General features: G+C 39.9%; 1 protein-coding gene across 5 annotated transcripts in view; it reads left to right on the forward strand.

The window, feature by feature from the left end:
* AGAP1 (ArfGAP with GTPase domain, ankyrin repeat and PH domain 1) overlaps window positions 1-18729 on the forward strand; it is a 565886-nt gene extending 547157 nt beyond the window's left edge. For all 5 annotated transcript variants that reach the window (XM_019553775.1, XM_019553777.1, XM_019553779.1 and 2 more), the window contains 2 exons: window positions 8112-8367; window positions 8919-18729. In XM_019553775.1, the coding sequence (XP_019409320.1) occupies window positions 8112-8367; window positions 8919-9122 (460 nt within the window). In that variant the 3' untranslated portion in view covers window positions 9123-18729. The remainder of the gene's footprint in view (window positions 1-8111; window positions 8368-8918) is intronic.
* Window positions 18730-19288: the final 559 nt, after the last annotated feature.

Here is a 19288-nt window from a genome sequence, read left to right on the forward strand (position 1 = left end):
ACTGAAGTACTAGGAGTGGCAGTGGTGTTAAGTGATAGGAAAGCATTCATATCTTTGGACCACTAAATAAACTTTTGTGACTGACACTTTATTGGTTGGATAACAGGTGAAACATGAAAAATACCTCTTTGCCTTTGTAGAACCACCGTTTTGTGTAAGCACGTGCAGACATATATGGACACATCCACACATGCAGGCACATGTGCTTGCAGCAGCTCACATAGCAGAGGCCCAAATTGGTGTTGGAGATTTGTGCCTCGGCACACATGCCTGAACATGCACTTTGGTACGGGGCAAATTGTGCCACTTGCACCAAACTGGCCCAGCTCAGCTCCTCCCAGATCTGCAGCCAGCGGGAGCTAGAGGCTGGGGCCAGTGCAGGTGCAAAGGTGCTGGCCCCAACAGTATAAAAACCTGCCCAGGCAAGCAGGTCCGGTCTGTTTGCCCTCAGGAGCTTCTGAGGTCCAGGCAGTTGTTATCTGGGGACACTACCCCTTGTGCCAGCTAGACTGCTGAAGCAGCCCTAATCTAGAGTGATCCCTGCACCCTCTACCCACTGCAGCAGTCTGGCTGTGGGGTCTGCTGCCTGGCTGTGACCTGCTGCCACATGCGACAGCATCCTCCCCCTTGGACCTGTGGCCCCATGTCTGCATGCCTGCCAGACCCGGGCGGGGACCACACGGCTGCCTGGGCTGTGGTATGGGCAATGCAGCAGAGCCTCCTGCACCTCTGGGCCACCTGTCAGTGGGCTGTGGCTGCACAGTTGACCTTTGGGCCAAATGAGGCAGCATGCTGGAGCAGCAGAGTCACGGGGGAGCCATAGAGAAGTTCTGGCCAGAGCATCTCTCTGGAGGACCCAGCCTCCGGTTGCTTCACAGCATGCTCCAGGAGCATGCCCTGTGCTGATTTTTTCCAACGTGTTATTTTTTCACATTGGGATTTCCTGGTATCAAATTTAGCGTTCGCACTGCAAATACACAGTGCAGAGAACATTTTTTTCTTTCCCAGCATGCCTCTTGCAGCATCTCAACCTGCTTTGCAACAGGCACATGCTCGCTTGTATGGACAGGACCCATATGTGTAAAATATCTGCAAACAGGCTGGTTATTGATGCAAAAGAGACCCATATTCAAGTTTAACATGAAATGAGAATAAATTTGAATTTGGAGCAGTTGTGCAACATTCAATTATGAGCATCACACCTCTATTTTCTAGTAAACAAAGCTGCAGCTTTGATGAAACTAGAACTTCAATTCCATGCAAGTGGTCTCCTTGTGAAGAGAGAATGATAGAAACATAACCATGCAAATTTACCTGTGCTGATGGGCTGTCAGAGCATAGGTCTGGCGTTGTACACCAAGCTTGTGTGTGTTATTGACCCCAGTATATTTGCATGTCATACTGTCCACAGCTTTTCTAGATGACCTTACTTCATCTGCCTGCCATGTTTAACTATAACGTGTAAGATGTAATAAGCTTAATAGGTTGACTTTATTTAATTATTAATGATTCTTTTCTGTCCTTACAGCTCATAAAACACCCTGCAAGTTGGCAAAACACTTCAGGTATTGATCAGGAGCCACTGAGGTATTTATTTCCTCTTGGCCCTGGTGCACATAAATCCTTGTCCTGTAACTCCCTTTCTCAGCATGCGGGATTTACAGTGGCCAGTTTTGTAAAAGCTTTCCGTAATTAAGGAATAAATACCCATCAGTCTTTGTTTGCTGTCTGCAGCCTCCTTGTTTGCCAGGGACCTGTATTCCTAGTGGGCCTGTGCGCCTTTCCCCTTAGCAACGCAGCCTAGGAGAGAAGGCATGCATGTTAGGAAGCAGTCAACTGCTAAGCACTTACTTTGCAATAGAGTGGGGTCTTCTCCTGCAGAGAGAGGAAGCCCCCTCTGTTTTCTCAGCATATTGTTCCCAACTCCTGTTCCATGCCTCTCCTCCCAGTTCCTGCTTTGCTTGAGGCAGGAAGACACTTTGGAAATTCCTTGCTGCTAGCTCTTTCTTCTCACCCTCTCTTCTCCCCTCCCTTCTAGTCACAATTAAAAATATTGTGAATCTCTCTCACCTTTTCCATTCTCCCTCTCCCACCCCAAACAAATGTCTCTGTTCCATTGCTTTTCCCTACCAAAAACACCATGTTGAATATTCCAACAAAACAAAGGGCAAGTTATTGAATACTGAAAGGCATCATCTCGAACAGCTTTGTTAGAAGAAAACCTGCAGCATAATCAGAAGCCAGGCTCTGTGATGATGAGGTTACGGCACTGATTGTCTGACGCATGCTCTCTGCATCACTAAATCACTGAGTCATTGACACATCCTGGGACGCTACAGGAGGTGCATTTAAAGCCAGTTTTGGGGTATTGTAGGGGTTGGGTTAATATCATTTTCTTGAAACAGACCCATTAACCTTGTCAGCTCCCGATGGGATAGCAAGTGGGGCACGTCTGTGGCTGAGCTAGCCGGATAACTGCCACATTAAATGTTAGTATGCTGGTTGTATTAAATGTACAGCCATTAAGTGGTAAAACAGTGAGGTTTGAGTATATGAGATGTTCAGAGCCTGGAAGCTTTCCTAGAGAAAGCATTTCTTGTGTCAATAGATCGTTCATCATTTAAGTGCTTTGTTTTGGATATTTTGAAATATATCAGATTAAATAAAAATTGAAATGTTGCTTCTGGAAACTCCTTTGTGTTTGGCTAATCTGTGAAACAGGTATGAAAAGAATTTATTCCTCCACTGTTGAAGTTTCATGTTGAAATGTCATGCGTCTTCTCGTACATGGTCTGACTAAACAACGAGTTGTAAATTCCTGTAGTTACATTGTTCCTAATGCCAAAGTGAATGTGGTTTTTTTCTCACCTTGCTTTCCTGTTTCTCTTCTTAATACATTTGTCCATTTGAAGAGGGAGAATGAGGCTGGAGGTGGAAGAGAACAGTAGGGAGGAAGAGTAGGAAGAGCCAAAATAAAATCAACAATGCTCAGCTCCGACCTGTATCTGTGTTAGGTGTACACCTATGCATTCCTCATTGAAAAAGGAGAGTTAAACGATGCAGTAGAAAAGGGTCTGAGTTACACTGGACATGGACTCTAAAATGTGTAGCTTCTGCTCTAACGTGAAAGCACAGACTACATCCTAGTTTGTGAAGCAAAATAATTGTGTCAAAAGCAAATCTGCTGTTTGTATCCCTTCATCCTATCGGCTCTGTCCTCCCTCCTTACATTTCCTCATTTTGCTTCCAGCTAATAGTGATGGGATATGGCTGACAGAGTAATTTCAATAATAGGTCACTATCTTGAGAAGCAAGCAATTAATTAGATCAAAATAAACTGAGGGTTGGAGTTTTGTTCTATTTCTAATAAACTTCAACCCACATATGGTACCAAAGTCCTGGCTGTGTTTAATTATCACACTAAAATGACTTCAAGTTCAGTGAGAATATGGTAACACCTACTAAAGTCAAGAAAACGATGGCACTTGTTGGTCAGGGCTCAGTGGTTCTGCACTTTCCTAGCACGGTGAAGACAGCACAATGATGATTATTCCTTCTCTGGCCTTTGTGTAAACAGTGAAGCTTTATTTGTCAGGAACCTAGGTTCCAGTATATTGGTATTCGCTTTTAAAAGGTGAAAAGCTCAAGCATTGCCTTATCTGGTTTCTAGAACGCTTCTGCTTGTTTGTAAGTTCATCTAGTAATTTGCAGTTGATTATTAATTCTCCCTATGTACGTATGTTCAAAAATAAAAACGACTGCAAGTAAAAAGGTTGCGTTTTGAACCAGCAAGGTCATTGAAGAAAATCTGTATCCTTAATCAATGTATACAGGAAGAGCAAACATGCATTCTCCTGGGCCAGGCAAGCTAGAAAAGATCCAAACATATAATGCTGTAAGATCTCCAGTGAGGTGGCCTTAGCCTGCTCTCTGATCCAGAGAAAAGGATGTTAATGAATTTTGGAAGTCACAGTAACCAAGGAAGGTAATCATGGTTAGGATACGGTTTTTCACATGCAAGGGTGGCTACAACTGGGGGTACCTAACAAAGAAGAGGTTGCCCGGAGAAGGGGCTAATAGGGTGCCAAATGGGGCTAGGAGGAAGAAAATATTTACCAGCAGGTGTTCAGCTGCACATTTCTTTTATTTTTAGGGATTGGTTCAGTGTCTTTTTCTGATTAGTTGCTCTTTCTCTCATTTCCTCTCACTCTTATTCAGTTGATTTATTTAAAGGTATGTCAGCAGAGGCTGAAATGAAGCACTGTACCTCCTCTTTCTGCTTATTGCTGACCACTCCAATAATTCATTTTTTAGCTCATTAGCTAACAGGGGATGTGAACAGTGGTCCTCCAGGGTATTGGAATGAGGTTAAGTGATCTACTGCTGACAACTCTGCTCTTGGACTGGCCTTTCCTTTGGGAAAATGAAAGCTCAACCAAGACAAGCTGTGGATCCCAGTACTGAAATTGTGACATCAGAGAAACAATTGTAGTCATTATGTCCTAGTGGCATGATTTCTGGGGTGAACATGAGGTACAGTGAGCCAAAATGTCTCCAAGAAAAATCCCCAGAACTTTCCACAGAAAATTAAATCATTCCTACCAAATATGAAAGAAGATGTAGTACGAGGAACGCAAGAGAGGATGTCAATGAGACTTCCTGGATTTTTTTTACTCAAGACAAATAATTCCAAATTTTGAATGCTTTGAGAGCAGGTTGCCCATCTCCCAGCTATCCGTGAAGTGATTAAGGATAGTTTACTATACAGAAGTCTAAATTAAGTATGTTTCGTGTGTCCCACTTAGAACACTTGTGTTTTGAATCCCATTTGACATTGGGTATCAGAAATAGTCTGTGCCAGGGTGTCCTATACTCTGTGTGTGTGTGTGTTTGGATTTATTGGATTTATTTACTTTCTGATAAAAATTGTGAGTGGAATTTTAGGAATACTTGATCAGGCAGGTCATTCATACGTGATGGTATTAAAGCTTCAGACACTGATCAGGAATGTACTAAGAAGACATTGCATATCTATATGTGTAATGGGTTATAGATGAACACTGTCCAGTATACTCTCCCATAACTGCAGGGTCTGGAATTGTTTTTAAATATAAATTATTCTCTCACATTAGAAACTATCATTGAAATTGCAGTATCTAAGGTTATACCTTCCACTGGAGGCTGTCAGGGTTCCTTAAAAACTAGTACTGCTGCTCATATTGAGCAGAACTGCACTCCACACATACTCACATGGGACTGTTCATTCATGGAAGGGGCCTAATTAATTAAGCACCCATAGCACATAGGTGTTGCACCTGTTTTATACATGGGAAAATTGAGGTGCAATAAAACAGCAAGCTAATGGCATGGTGCAGTATCATGTCTTCTGTAAAATGCAGAACCCTCCCCCGATTAGGTAGGGACTCTAGAGTACTTATTGAATGTTTTGGGTGACAAATAACTCTTCAGCTCTGCAGCAAATGTTGAGTTTATACTGAATCTTGATCACATAATTGTGCGAGACAAACAGAAGGTGCTATCTTCTTATGCAGCAATATAAATCTTTTGACAAGAGGATGGGTAGTATCCTTTTCCTCTTGCCTTCTCTCCTGAGCCCATGGGAGAAATAGAAGTGATGGGCTGCTCTCCCTCTCAGAATTAATAAGTTTGTGTTCTGCTTTTTGTCTGTGTGTTTTGTTTTCCCTTCTGAATAAACCTTTTGATGCATCAAGATAATGTGGGTAGGGCTTGGGCATTTTGTGACTCTCACATGTTTCCCAAAGATAGCAGGATTCCCGTCTTTGCATCATTCTCACCCAGCAGCATTGTTCTCTTTACTGTGTGTAAGAAACATATATTTAAATGATTCCTCATTCCTCGTCTTTCAGAATGTATGTAAATTTATGTCAATGAATTTGTAAAACCAGGGTAGCCGAGTAATCTGAAGGTTTTCACCTGAACTTGCAGTATTTAGTGTTGCTTCCATACAGTGCACATGCAGTCACATTTTATGACTTAGGCTGAAATGATGCTCACCCCCTCCACCTCCCAAGGATCTTGTTCTCATATCCAGCTTGTGAGTGGAATAGACAGTTTTTCTTAAACTCTGAAAGCAACTCCTATTCACCCTGGTTACCACAGCTGGTGTCATGACTGTGATTAGAAATGCAAGTAACCAATTTCAGGGAAGATGGGGGGAAGAATAGAGTTGATCTGTATTCTGTGATCTTCCGGTCCACATAACTAATATTTTACAAGTGTATTGTTCAGCAGACCGAGGTAGAAGCAGGTTTTTTATAATAATGGTCTCCTTCAGAAAGAATGCATGCACTTTTTTCCATAGTGGAACTGATAAGATCCATCAAATTCTTTTGTCCTGCCCAGTTTGTAAGTGTAAATTATGTGTTTATAAAATAATTTGTCATTATACTCCATTTCATTTTTAATAAATACAAAGCATACTTCAAATGCGCCTTATCAAAGCCTGCGCCTTCTTACTTTGTTGGCTTGATGATGTACCAGCTTGGGATAAATGAAAGCTATACAACATCCTCTGATTTTGGGAAAGCACTTAAAATACAGAAATGGCATCTTGGAGCCCATTTTAAGCAACTGCAGCCCTCTCAGACCACTCTTTCTCTGCATGTTTAGTTATTTTTTAACATAGCAGCACAAGTTAAAACTTGGAATATTAATCCTTCCTGTGAATGTCCTCATTCTTGTCACTTTGTCTCACAACCTGAACATTATTTACAAGCATTTTCCCTTAATTCTGAGCATTTTAAAATATCCTGTATTTCAAGTATCAGACTCAAAGGCAATGTTTCAGCATTCAGAACAGTGTCAGTATTTAGATGTAGTAGCCATTCAGAGCTTTGAGCATGCCCATTTTTCTCATACACTGAAAACTCGTACTTTTCTTTAGACAGGAAAAATACTGCATATTGATAGGGTAAATTAATATTCGTGTTGCAAAACTCATGCTTTTGGAGGCTTTGAATGAAAAGTGTCTAGGGAGGTCAAAGTAAGGTCACTCCACATGTACCAGGAAGTGGTGCAAAACTAATCCAGATTTGCTGTTGGAAGCATCTGTTTACGTAAGTATTTAAAAACAGATTAGGGCTAACCTGACACTAGATTACTAGAAGTAGTATAAACACTACTGAAAGGCATAAACAGAGCTTTTCTTTTTCCCGCTGGAGGAAAAAATGTCAGCAGTAATGAGTTTCCTTGCTAGATATTGTATGCGGTGTCCACAGGTAGGCAGATTTCCATTTAGATACCTGTTCTGTTGGCCAGGAGCACCTACAAATGGGAATTTACCTGTGAGAGGACCGCCCAGAGGACATTACGGAGTTCTAGGGGTGGGGGTTATAAATGAAAGACTCAACCAATGGCAAAGTAATCTGCTGTCCTATGATATAACAGTATTTTAGGACACTTTTTCCACTTACTTGTCCCAGCAAAAGAAGCCATTTTTCAAATTTTTTGTTTTCCATTTAAAAAAAATTCCTAAACTTCTTTCCCTTAGTGAAACTTAACTGTCCTGTCACTGTTCACTGATAGTGTTCTGGTGAGAAAGAGCGAGATCATGAATGACTTCAGTGCTATCACCGTGCATGTCTAAGTATAATTCAGGAAACACCAATATATATTCTCCCTGATCTGGATCCTTTCGACTGCTTTAGTCCTGGGCACCTCCTGAGTAAAGATTGTAAGTGGTATGGTTAAGTAATATGGCTACATCTGCCATGATTTATGACCCAATGCACTCTTGAAGTAAAAGGCTATTACATATAGTCAGTATGTAACTTAGATCTCTAGTCCCTTATGATTGTGGAGAAATGTGAATGTACACGGCCCAGAACAGTTGGATGTTTACCTATGACTGGGACTCCTAGGCACAGTGACAGTACAAATAAATAATAGTGTTGCAAGTTTCAAGTTTAAAGGAAATGTTTCTGTGTCAGGTCTTTTGCTAAAATTTGCAAGAAAAATAATTTGTGCCAACCAGCTTCCGTATGTCACTGTGTCTTGTAATGACCTTGTATGCTATTAGTCAAAGACAGTGGTACCAGTTTTGAAGGTTGTATTTCCTTTTCCTTCTCTAGGGAAGAAAAAGAACGCTGGATACGTGCTAAATATGAGCAGAAGCTCTTCCTTGCCCCTCTGCAGTGCTTGGAGCTTTCCCTAGGCCAGCACCTGCTGCGAGCTACAGCTGAGGAAGACTTGCGGACCGTCATCCTGCTCCTGGCCCATGGCACGCGGGAAGAAGTAAATGAGACGTGTGGAGATGGAGATGGGCGTACTGCCCTGCACTTGGCGTGCAGGAAAGGAAATGTCGTGCTTGTACAGCTCTTAATTTGGGTGAGTATCTCCCTTGTGATGTTAGGTACACAGTTCTGAATTACTTCTCACTTGTTCCTATTTAGCAAAACTTTTTTTTTTCCAGCAAGGTCTTCCAAAGTATTGCTGGCAGCATATTTCAGAAGTCTGCTAAAGTTGTTCTTTATTTTCCTTAGTCTACATGTTCCTATTATAAGCTTTCAGAGCGGCCTTGACGAAAATATGTCTCTCTTTTTACTTCAGTGTGATAGAAACTAGGTGATGTGCAGGAGACAGGGAGGGATAAGTGCTCTAGCTCTAGAATAGCCATACAAAATGCATTTATAAAGAGATTGTTACAGGCAGCATGTGAAGATGTTCTGGAAGAAAGCTGATCTTCTGTAAACCCACAAAATAAGAAAATAAGGGCTGTGTCATGCATTCTGTCTTCTGTGTATTTTTCTCTTCCTCCCCTCTTTCCCCCCAACCCCCAGCCTCCACTTAAACTCAGATATAGCTCTTCCATTTTCATTCCCTCCATGCTAATACTGTGTTAGCAGCAGGGTCTCAAGTGACATCTCTTCTTTCTGCAGTATGGTGTGGATGTTATGGCCCGCGATGCCCATGGAAACACAGCATTAGCCTACGCCAGACAAGCCACAAGCCAGGAATGCATTGATGTTCTCCTGCAGTACGGTTGTCCTGATGAGCGTTTTGTCCTTATGGCTACACCCAATTTGTCCAGGAAGAACAATAACAGGAACAACAGCAGTGGAAGAATGCCCACCATCATCTGAGGAACTTGGGTATTTTTCAGTGACCTAAATAGTGTCTGCAGCCTCATAGCTCCATTTCTTTCACAGCTCTGACCTGTGTCAGAGTCTTATAACTTTCCTTTCCCTTTTTCCCCTCTATCCCTGTCCCATCTAAACCAAACAAGCAAACAAAAAGCATATGTGGACAGTGCGAAGGGATGAGAAGGAGAAAAGGGGGCTGCAGAAACCGTTAGTTTAAAAAAAAATGTCTAGAATGATGAAAAGGGAGGTGAGAGAGAGTTTGGTCTTGGGTTCTCTAATCATAGCACATGATATTGGACCATTTTACTGGCTGTCTCCAGCCATAGGCTGTACGAGTGTTGAAGGAGGGGGTAGAGGAAGAAGAAAAGAAAGAAAAAACGGTAACTTTTCTTAAATGACAGTTAAGCACATCAGTACATTTCACCTCTACCAAACGGAACACTTGGATTTCATTCTCTTCTCTGAAGAGCTTGACGGCATAAATCAGAAGCAAGCACAGAGTTTGTCAGGTTTGAAGCTCCTATGATGGTATGTGTCAAATCAGTTGTAGCTAATCTGTCCAGGGAGAATACTGGCTTCATTACACTTGTATAGTTGAGTTCTTCCAGCATTACCGCTGTTTAATAGAACATGATTAGTCATCACGGAGAAAAAAGCATATTAGCTGAGGAGGTAGTTACATGGCACGCTTCGGTGATTGCTTGGATGTGATTGCAATATTCTTAGAAGCATCATATTATCTCAGACATGTTCTTTCAAGCCCTTGGAGCCCTCCTTTCTAAATTCACTGTCATAATTTAGTATCTGTTTAATTTTTCAGTCCAAAGAGAGGAAATCAGTTGCTGAGTGTTATTTGACTGCAGTCTCCTTAGTGTAAAAACAAAATGGAAAAAATAAATAAGGGTAACTATGAAACACAAAAAGGAATAATGAATACTGCTAAGGAAAAACATTTCAAGTACATTTAGTAAAATAAATGCATAAAAGGCTAATATTTTTTCAGCCACGAGACACATGTCATTTTGCCACGGTAAATGTCTTGCGTTTTTGGTCACTCCTGTGATGCATTGCCTAAGTTATACAGATTTTTGTATTGTGTCGTTAGATTATATGTATGTAAAATCTATTTGAATAAAAAAATTCATAAATATGCATTGATTTTTGTACAGACAAATGACACCTCTGTTAATTTATAAACTGTAATGGATGTGTACTAAATAATGTGCAACTAGCTAGGATCTGTGGGTTACAGATCATTGTACATTGAAAATATTTCCAGCAGTGAACTAGATTTCCATTTGTTTGATGCAAGTCTTTTGAAGAACATATCGAAATGAGATGATGGCATATTTGGCATACAAAAAAGGCATACTGAGATCTTTTAGAAGGGAAAGGAGGATGTCTGTCAGCAGCATAAACATATTTTACTTTAGACACCATGAAGCTTTCATAGATCAAGACAAAAAGCCATAGCCTGGGTCCATGAAGATCTGACTTGTCTCATATCAGAATTGATGTCCTTCTCCAGGCTGGGCATGGCATGGCTCTTTTGACTCTGAACTTGGCTGTTTTGTTTCACATAAATGACTTACAGAAGGAGTTTGGACAGTTGATTCAGGCTCTCATTTTTAATACTTGATTTATTTTTGTGGTATCACCAGACTGATGCTGGCTTTTGCCACCTTCTAAAAACTCAGATTTTGGCATAGATAAGCAAATGGCAAGGTTTCTGGGGAAAGCAAGTGATTTTTAAATGGCATATGGCAATATGAGGATGGGGGGAAGCTATATTGCGGAGAACATTGAAATCTGAGCTGAATTAGATGGCAAAGGAACAATTATGTGAAGTCAGTCAGGTGCACATAGCATAGTAATTTGCAAATCTCCCCATTCTTCATGTATTTCACAGGCCTTCAGTGTTGTGCTTCCTTGGGGGCTCTGCGTTTATGTTGAAATAAGAAAGGAAGGAGAAAATAAAGAACTGAGTGAAATATATGTGGACAGAATTTGAAAGAAAAATGTTAATGTCCCAAAGGTATCCAAAACCTAAAAAAGGGCAGTATGGCTTAAGACCCAGAGTCCACAAAAGATTGATTAAGAGATGCCCTAAGAGGAAAAGCAAGGGAACACTGATTGCCTTTTCTGCTCCTTTAGCATACTGTGTTTGTTGTTTTTTGCTGTATGGAAATTGAACAGTGAATAGAAAAGGCTTTCCTGTTTTACCAGCCTAGACCAGCAATATTGTGTGCATTTCAAAACCAAATGCTTTTTGAGTAGTTTCCACAATTGTTCCTCCTCTACTTACATGCACCCTCCTGTGCTTAGATATTGACAGATATGTTATTTCTGGTGGATGACTTAACTTTAACATGTACAGCTAAACATGGGACTGCTCACTCAGTCCCGTGCTACCGGGTTCTTGTGACCTTATCACCTGTTGCAAGAGCACAGTAACCTGAACTCACATCTGTTGGCATGTAAGTAAGGTAGGAATCAGCAATATGTTTTCCTGCGGTGCTAAATACCTCCAGCTCGCTTTGACTTGAGCTGTGGCTGCAGGTGCACAATACTTCTGAAAATTCAGATCCACTTTTTAAAATACTTTGCTTTAAATCTATTGCTGTTGTTAAGCCTACATTCCATTTCAAAGCTGGTATGTTTTCCAAACTGAAAATACTTTTCTATTTCCCTCTTAGTGATCTGTTTTTACTACTCTTCCTGGCATGAAACACCCAAGGCCATTGGGATATTAGGGCAACTGGGCTATCTTAAAAGTTTTCTGACTTGGTGGCAAACCATGAAGTCCATCATGAACTTCCATGGCAAAAGTTTTCTCTTTAAATAAAGCTGTCCAGAAAATACTAGAAAAGGAAATTTCACTCTAGAATAGGAAAAATGAGTTATCCATACAACCTGAATGTTAACTCCTTACTTTAGGTAAAGCTGTTGTGTTTAGTTGTGTTTAGTCTAAGCTTGGGATTTCCCAAAACATCATAGTAAGAGTTGTCAATTCCAATATGGACCAGGGCTTTTGTATGCAGCTTACCTGTCTCTGATTGCATAGCCCAAATGTGAAGGGTTGCTGCAGGGAAAATATACAATCTATCCATTTCCCAGCATTCTCCTTGAAAAATTTGGAGGGCCAGCAGTACCGTATATGAAGTCCATGTAATACATACTAGATTGTGTTAGGGGTTGGCGTTGTTTTGATTGATATGTTACTAGGTTTTGGCAAGCCTTCATTCTTTGTGTTAGTCTTGCCTACAGCCAATTCCCCTTTCCCTTCTCCTCGCTGAAGTTGATCAGCACAAAAGGTATTTAAAAGACAATTAGGCTTAAACTGGCTGTAAGTGAGCAGTTTCAGGTATATTTTTCTCATAGGAAAATTGTATCCGCATTTGTGAGTTCAAGTATGTTTGGTCAGAATTGCTTTGAAAGTTATATAGCACTGCTTGAGCTTACAGGACTTTGGAACAGGTCGCATAGTCATAAATATGGTGATGAACTCAGGCTAGTATAAATTTTGTCCCCTGCTTGTTGCTAGCCCTGTATCTTCCACAGTGTAATCAATGTGAACTGTATTTAAAAAACAAACAAGCGAACACATCTTCTCACCTGATATCCCAGTTTATCTCCTGAATTTAAAACCAGGAAAAGTTTGATGTTTTCATTTGTATGAAAAATCCCACTCCACCCCCTGAATACTAGAGTTGAACTAGGGTATAAGGTGTCTGATGTTGACGCTTAATCAATATTTGCAATCCTTTAGTTAGGGTTAATAGAAAGGGACAGGAGAAAAATCTCTTAGATATCCAGTTGGACTAGCCTAACGTTGCTTGGCACTGGAAGCTGGGATTTCCTGACACCAGGTGCTTACAAGGGATATATTAGCACTTTGTAGAGGGTGTTCTTGACCTGTCCAGATATCAAGGATTCAGGGACACTTCCAGAAACTATAGTAATTGTTTACAGTGATTCCATTCTTTTAACCTGTCCACGGCTGTTCCTTGCTCTTGCATTTCGCCCCTCTTGTGGCTTCTGTAGAACCCAGAATGTTTACGCCCTTTGAGCATGTTATGAGCAAATTAAAAACAAATTGAAAGCCAGTCAATAAGAAATCCCAGTAGAAAAATGCTAGAGAGCTAAATCTGTTTCTGTTTTCTCAGAAAATGGAATTTCATAGTTGATTTTCATAACATCCCCCATTTAACCACTTTCATGATTTCATTGTACTCTTTCCAGTCTTCTCTGCACTTTACACACAAATACTAAGACCTTATGGCAAAGCCGCCTCTGGTCAATGTCATTGACTTTTTTCTTCTAGATAGTGTAACCTACTTGCTGTAGAACACTAGGGATGAGGCTGATGTGTACATTTACATCTGGGATCTGAAACTTGGTATTCCCCGAGCTTTGAAAGGACCCTTCAGTTCACCTCATTTTAGATAAGTAGACTGTGTCCAGTGTTTTGGGAGGTTCAGAACCAATCCTGATCCAGTGGTTTAGTCAAGGGCCCACTCCGGTGATTTTAGACTTCACTTTGTGTATCTACATAGGAGCAGTTGATGAAGCGTATCTTGAAAATCCGGCTGTGATCCATGTCTTGGTGCTGTTCAGAAAGCTGTTTGAACTGTTACTAGGAAAGCATAGAGTGAATTGTTTAGGGTGTGGTGTGTGATTGCTTCATAAAGATGCATATTGTTTATTTTGCCATGATTCCCCCGCTTCAAATTAGGCTGTGTAGTGAGCACTTGTTTGGAGATTTGCCCACGGGAGGGAGACTTTGAGTAGCGGGAAAATTACAGAGATTGTGAGTATGTAATATTAAGTATTCTCATACAAATATGTATCTTGAGCACTATAATGTGGCGTAATAAATGGTACAGTTTGTGGATAGCTTCATCTCCTATATAAGGTGAGGAGGAAAAATGAAGTAATGTTGGGGAGGGGGGAAGTCTAATATAAAGCAGAAATAGTAAAACAAGCACAGATTTCACAGAAGAGCTCTAAGTGAATGGAGGTGTCCTTCACAGTTGTCTTGAGGAGCCATTTTTCACCTTAGGAGGAAACAAATGCCAATTTTAGCTTAAGGACACAAGGGACCAAATGCTTGGGAGCTTGTCACTTTTCTGGGAGAACGATAATTTCCCTGTTCAAGTTTATAATCAAGCACCTTTATTTTCCCACATTGGGCTATTATTGTCATTAGTGTGTGGGATCTCTGACCTTTTACTTCATTAGTCTTGGACCCCTGATTTATTTTAATATCTTTTTTTTCTGTCTTTGTAGATATAAATAAGTTTATAATTTAGAAAGGTGTTTGTTAGCATTTCATCTGCATTCTCCATTGTAAAGGCACTCCAACCTCAAATTATTTGTGATAAAAGAAGTAAAATAACACTAACAAACCTTGGACTGGAGTGTTGTAGCTGTGATGGTCCAGAAAATACCTGAGAGCCAGGGCTTTTTTGTAGTATCTTTTATTGGACCAACTGTGCTGTTGGGAGAGCTATTGAACGAGCTTTTTGGTCATCAGGTGCCCTTCCTTGATGGGTGAAAGCCTGTCCAACAGTTCTCATAACTGGACCGTTGATTCAGTAAAAGATATCACAAAAAGCCTTGCCTCTCAGACTAATAAACCTAAAGTTGAAGGTGATTTTTTTTTTTAAGATGGGGATTTACTTCTTGCCTATTGAACTACAGGAAGATGATCAGCAAAATAACTTATATGTGAAGGGATCTCTGAATTGCAAAAGATACCATGAGCAAAACAAATGCCTAAAACTGTAATTAGGTAACTTTATTGTAGGGCCATGTTTTGATTGAGGTGTGTTATCCTGAGCAAGGTTTTAAAATGAAAAAACAAAACTGTGGTTCTCCCATCTCTCAGAAATTTCTGCTTATTTGATTGAGTCCATATTTGAGCAAATATAGAAGAGCATTGGCCAAGATTTTCAGAAGAAGAGAGTCATTTTGGGTGCCTTAATTTCAGAAGGCTGGTTGCTCAGCACTTTCTGAAAATTGAGTCCTCTGACAGTGTCTCAAGCCCAAAATCACTAGTCACTTTTTTGAAAATCTTGGTTTCTGTGTTTTATTTCAGGTGATGGCAATATGTGGGTGAATTAGTTCCCCATTGTTTACTAACGTCTCCTGAGTAGTTTAGGAATTTGTAGTTTTTGAGCAGGTAAAAATGAATATTTTTATGCATTTTAACACATTTGGCTCTCAGATTAACATCTGCACTTCTCCAGAATTTTTGTGGCACTTTCACTTGGCAATGGTCTGCTTCATAGACTCTCGCAGCTGAGGTCTCCTCTTTTTGGTCTCCTGTGCACAAACCTCTGAGTGTTTGCTTTGAATATCTCAGTGCTCCAAGTTCTAGCAGGTGAGATTCTTCCAGTGCACTACACCTAGTCATTTTTAATTTAGTGAGTATGTGTTTGTATGTGTGTGAGAGATAGAAAGAGACAGGGGAGGAGGCCAGTATGTTTATAAAGGTCTTATGGGCAAAACTTAGGATGACCATAATGCAGACCATCAGGTACCTTGTGTGTGCCACATATTTTACAGAATAACGGGTCAATATTTTAGAGTTTCTGAAAATATTTATGGTACTATTTTTCTTGTGTCCTTCCACCTCTAAGAGCAGATTACCCTAATAGCATGAGTCCAGCTATATGGGTGGAAGAAGAGAGTAAGTAATATGTTTTAGAAACCTCTGCATTTATCAAGGTATTTCATAAGTCACATTTTGCAGCTTTGAAGTCTGATAGCACATAACATCTCAGGGCTATAACTGATTGCTCTGATCATAAAATGGGGCAGTTCCAACTCCAGTCCAGTAGCATAAAACACACCTTTCTAGTCCTAATGGATCACAAGGCATGGGGCCTAGAAACCTGTCACTTGTTGGTGACTTGATATTGTCTAATCAGCACCTATGGCCAGTGTAAGTCCAATGCTAATTTTATATTTTGAGGGAAAGGAAATATGTAGCAGGCTTTTTTTTGTAAACAGTTTTGATGTGTGGTTATTTGACAAGTAGTCTCAAAATCTCAAATCTTTAGAACAAGACCCAATAGAATTGAATTTAGTGGGCAGAGCGCAGGGCAGGTCATGAAAGGAGCAAGATGAAGACAGTGTATCACAGGATACTGCTAAAAAAAAGTGGTATAAAATATTTTGCACTTCATTTCTCTATACACTTAAACGTCATAGAATGTGTACTGTGTGTATTATATAATATACTGTGTGTGCATATACACACACGTATATGCAAATCTTTAGCAAGAGCCAGGTTTTCAGTTAGTTATGCATAGCTGTACACACGTTTCCCCAGGCCTAATTTATATGTATAGATATGTGCATGCATGAGACATGTTTGGAACTACCTAAACAAGGCATTCCCAGATAGAGGCACAAAATTATGGATACCTACTCTGCATTACACACCAGATATATAGATATAATTTTTCATAGATCACAGTATCTTTGGGTATACATTGCATGTGTGGGATTCTTACTTGACTGAGGAGGGCAACTGGTTCCAAGGATGTATCAATTCATCCAGAAAACTCCTTCAACTGTAAGCACACTCAACTTTTAATTAAACCAAAACCCCTAAACTTACCACTACAGTTGGGACATCCCAGCTCCAGCATAATTATAAAAGGCTTAGCCAACCCTCAGGGTTAGCCACTGTGGCTTAGGCAGCCATAGTGTTACATGTATAGTTTATGAAAGATTTGTGAGTGAGAAAGAGAAGTAAAAGTTGAGGGGGACAGAGGGCACACCACTTGGAAGCCCTTTCTTATATAAAATTAGATACGAGTGCTAGGAAGTTCAGCAGGCTGGCTGACTTACTCGAGAATGACAGGCTGCCTCACTGCAGTTGACTAGATGTTTTAAATAAATGACACTTCAGGTCTTACAGCCACGTGTGCATGGGTGTACATGTGCGGGTGGTTGAGATTGTTCAGGAATATGCTTTCAGCAGATTGTTTAAAAGAGCAGCATCCAGGTTGATTGTTCCCTCAGATCTCTTTGACCCTCTCTTCAACATGTCCTTGTTAGTTAAACTTCAGCAAGTTATTTTGTGTTTAAGGAGATCATAGGCATTGTGTAAATGATGTGTTCAGACACTACGTAGTACTAGATAATCCAAGAAAATTAGATGAAATGATGTCCTCACAGTTTACAGCATTGTTTCCAGTGGTGACTGCAGCTTACAATTGTATTGAGTAAAAGCAGCAAAAAGAAACTAAGCTTAACAAGGAAAAGATGCCACTTCTCTGTAGCTAGACAAGATGTGTTGGGAAATATTTGGAGGAGGAAAAAACATTTTATTTACCTCTTGCACCGGAAATGACTGTAACAGAATAATTCTTCTTTGAAATGACGTTTAAAACCTTTTCTGGGCATTTTCCCCCCATGTATGCTGGGTTTCAGTTGAATTCAAACTCTACATTACATCTCTCCACTAAGGTCATTTTACCAACCCACAGAGAAGGTCCAAATCAAGTATCCTTTAAAGCACAGCCCTCTTCTCTGTGGAAATAATAAGATTTCTGAGCAACAGAATAAGGAACACAAAATGGTGCAATCATCTTTATTTTTTTAAATTTCAAGAAAGTCTTTAATTTTTACACAATAGGTTGATGCACAATGTGAGAGGGAATATGTGGGTTGAGAGTTTTTAAACCTATTAGAAATTTGTACTGTGTAGATACGATTAGATATAGCTTTTTTTTAAAAAAGAAAACAAACGAAAAAAGTTTTGATGGGCCCAATAATGCAGTGCTTAGTATGATGAACCTATCATTGGCTATAGTAGGATTTGAGCATGTCCTTTAGTACTTTTACTGAATCAGAGTCTTATGAAGAGCTGTGCAGAATCGTCTCTAAATCATGAAGAGCCAAATTCTGGTCTCATTGAAGTCGGGGAGTTTTGCTTTTGACTTCATTGAGATTAGAATTTGGTGCTCAATCCACTCAGCACGTTTATAAGGAATGCATTCTTTTGGAACAGCAGTTAATCACCAACCTCTGGTAGTTACATTTTCTTTTTTCCACACCCCATTTGAATGCAAAACACTACGTTTTAAATTCTGTCCCTTCAGCCCTCAGATCCTTCAATTTCCCTGCATTGTAATCGTGGTGTTTCTTTAAAGTGGGGGTTGGGATGGAGAGAAAGGGAGCAAGTGAATAATGACTCCTGAGAAACTTGTCTTCAGTAGAGGAAGAAAATACCTAGCACATGGCAGACTTTATAGTGAGTTTTTTTCTGTTTCTGTAAATAGTAATGTATAAATGATGACAAAGCAGTGTGGAAATTATTAAAAAAAAAAGGCTCTTTTTGTTTTTTATATTACCTCATTCAGCCAGTTTGTTTTACAATGACTCAATGATGCTTTATTTATATTGTTTGTACTGTAATTAAAACAATTGACAGACATTTCACTTTGCTTGTCGTTTCATATGATCTTGTTTTGATTAAATATGCCAGTTTGTATTATGTTTTCCTTCCCTGCACTCTCCATCTTGAGATTTTTGTGTCAGCTGTACAGTATTCTGAGTTAAAAAAAAAAAAAAAAAAAAGGAAAAACTTGTAAAGTAATGCAGAGAGGGACTACTATATTGTATAGGTCTCTTTCTAATAAAGAGGGGAAAAAAAACCTTGTCTGTTATGACTTTTTGTCTTTGCATACCGCCATGAAGGATATTAGGAGATGTCTATCCTGGACCTACTTCTATGAATGAAATGAACTACTAAGCTAGCAAAATATAGGCCATCTTTCATTAAAAACAGCTACCTCCCCAGGGAAATGAAAAGTAGGCAATGTCGCACCTAGGCTTTAGAAAAGTTTCCAGGGGTGACCCTGGGAATTGTTATATTCTGCTAAATTGGTTAAAATGATAATTTAAAACACTACTACTACTACTAATAATAATAATAATAAACACCTATTAGGTGATGGTATGGAAAAGTCTCTGTGGTCTCTGCAAAGGAAAATCATGTATTAGATTTCTTTTAAAATGTCATTTAAAGCAGCAGATAATACACAACCAGGCGACATTTACATAGGCCTTTAACAAGGCCTCTGACAGGAGGCCACTAAACAAGCTAGGCAGCCAAGGAGTGAAAGGCAAAATATTGTCATGGATCA

Source organism: Crocodylus porosus, unplaced genomic scaffold, assembly GCF_001723895.1.
Source record: "Crocodylus porosus isolate Cpor-Errol unplaced genomic scaffold, CroPor_comp1, whole genome shotgun sequence".
Lineage (NCBI taxonomy): Eukaryota > Metazoa > Chordata > Crocodylia > Crocodylidae > Crocodylus > Crocodylus porosus.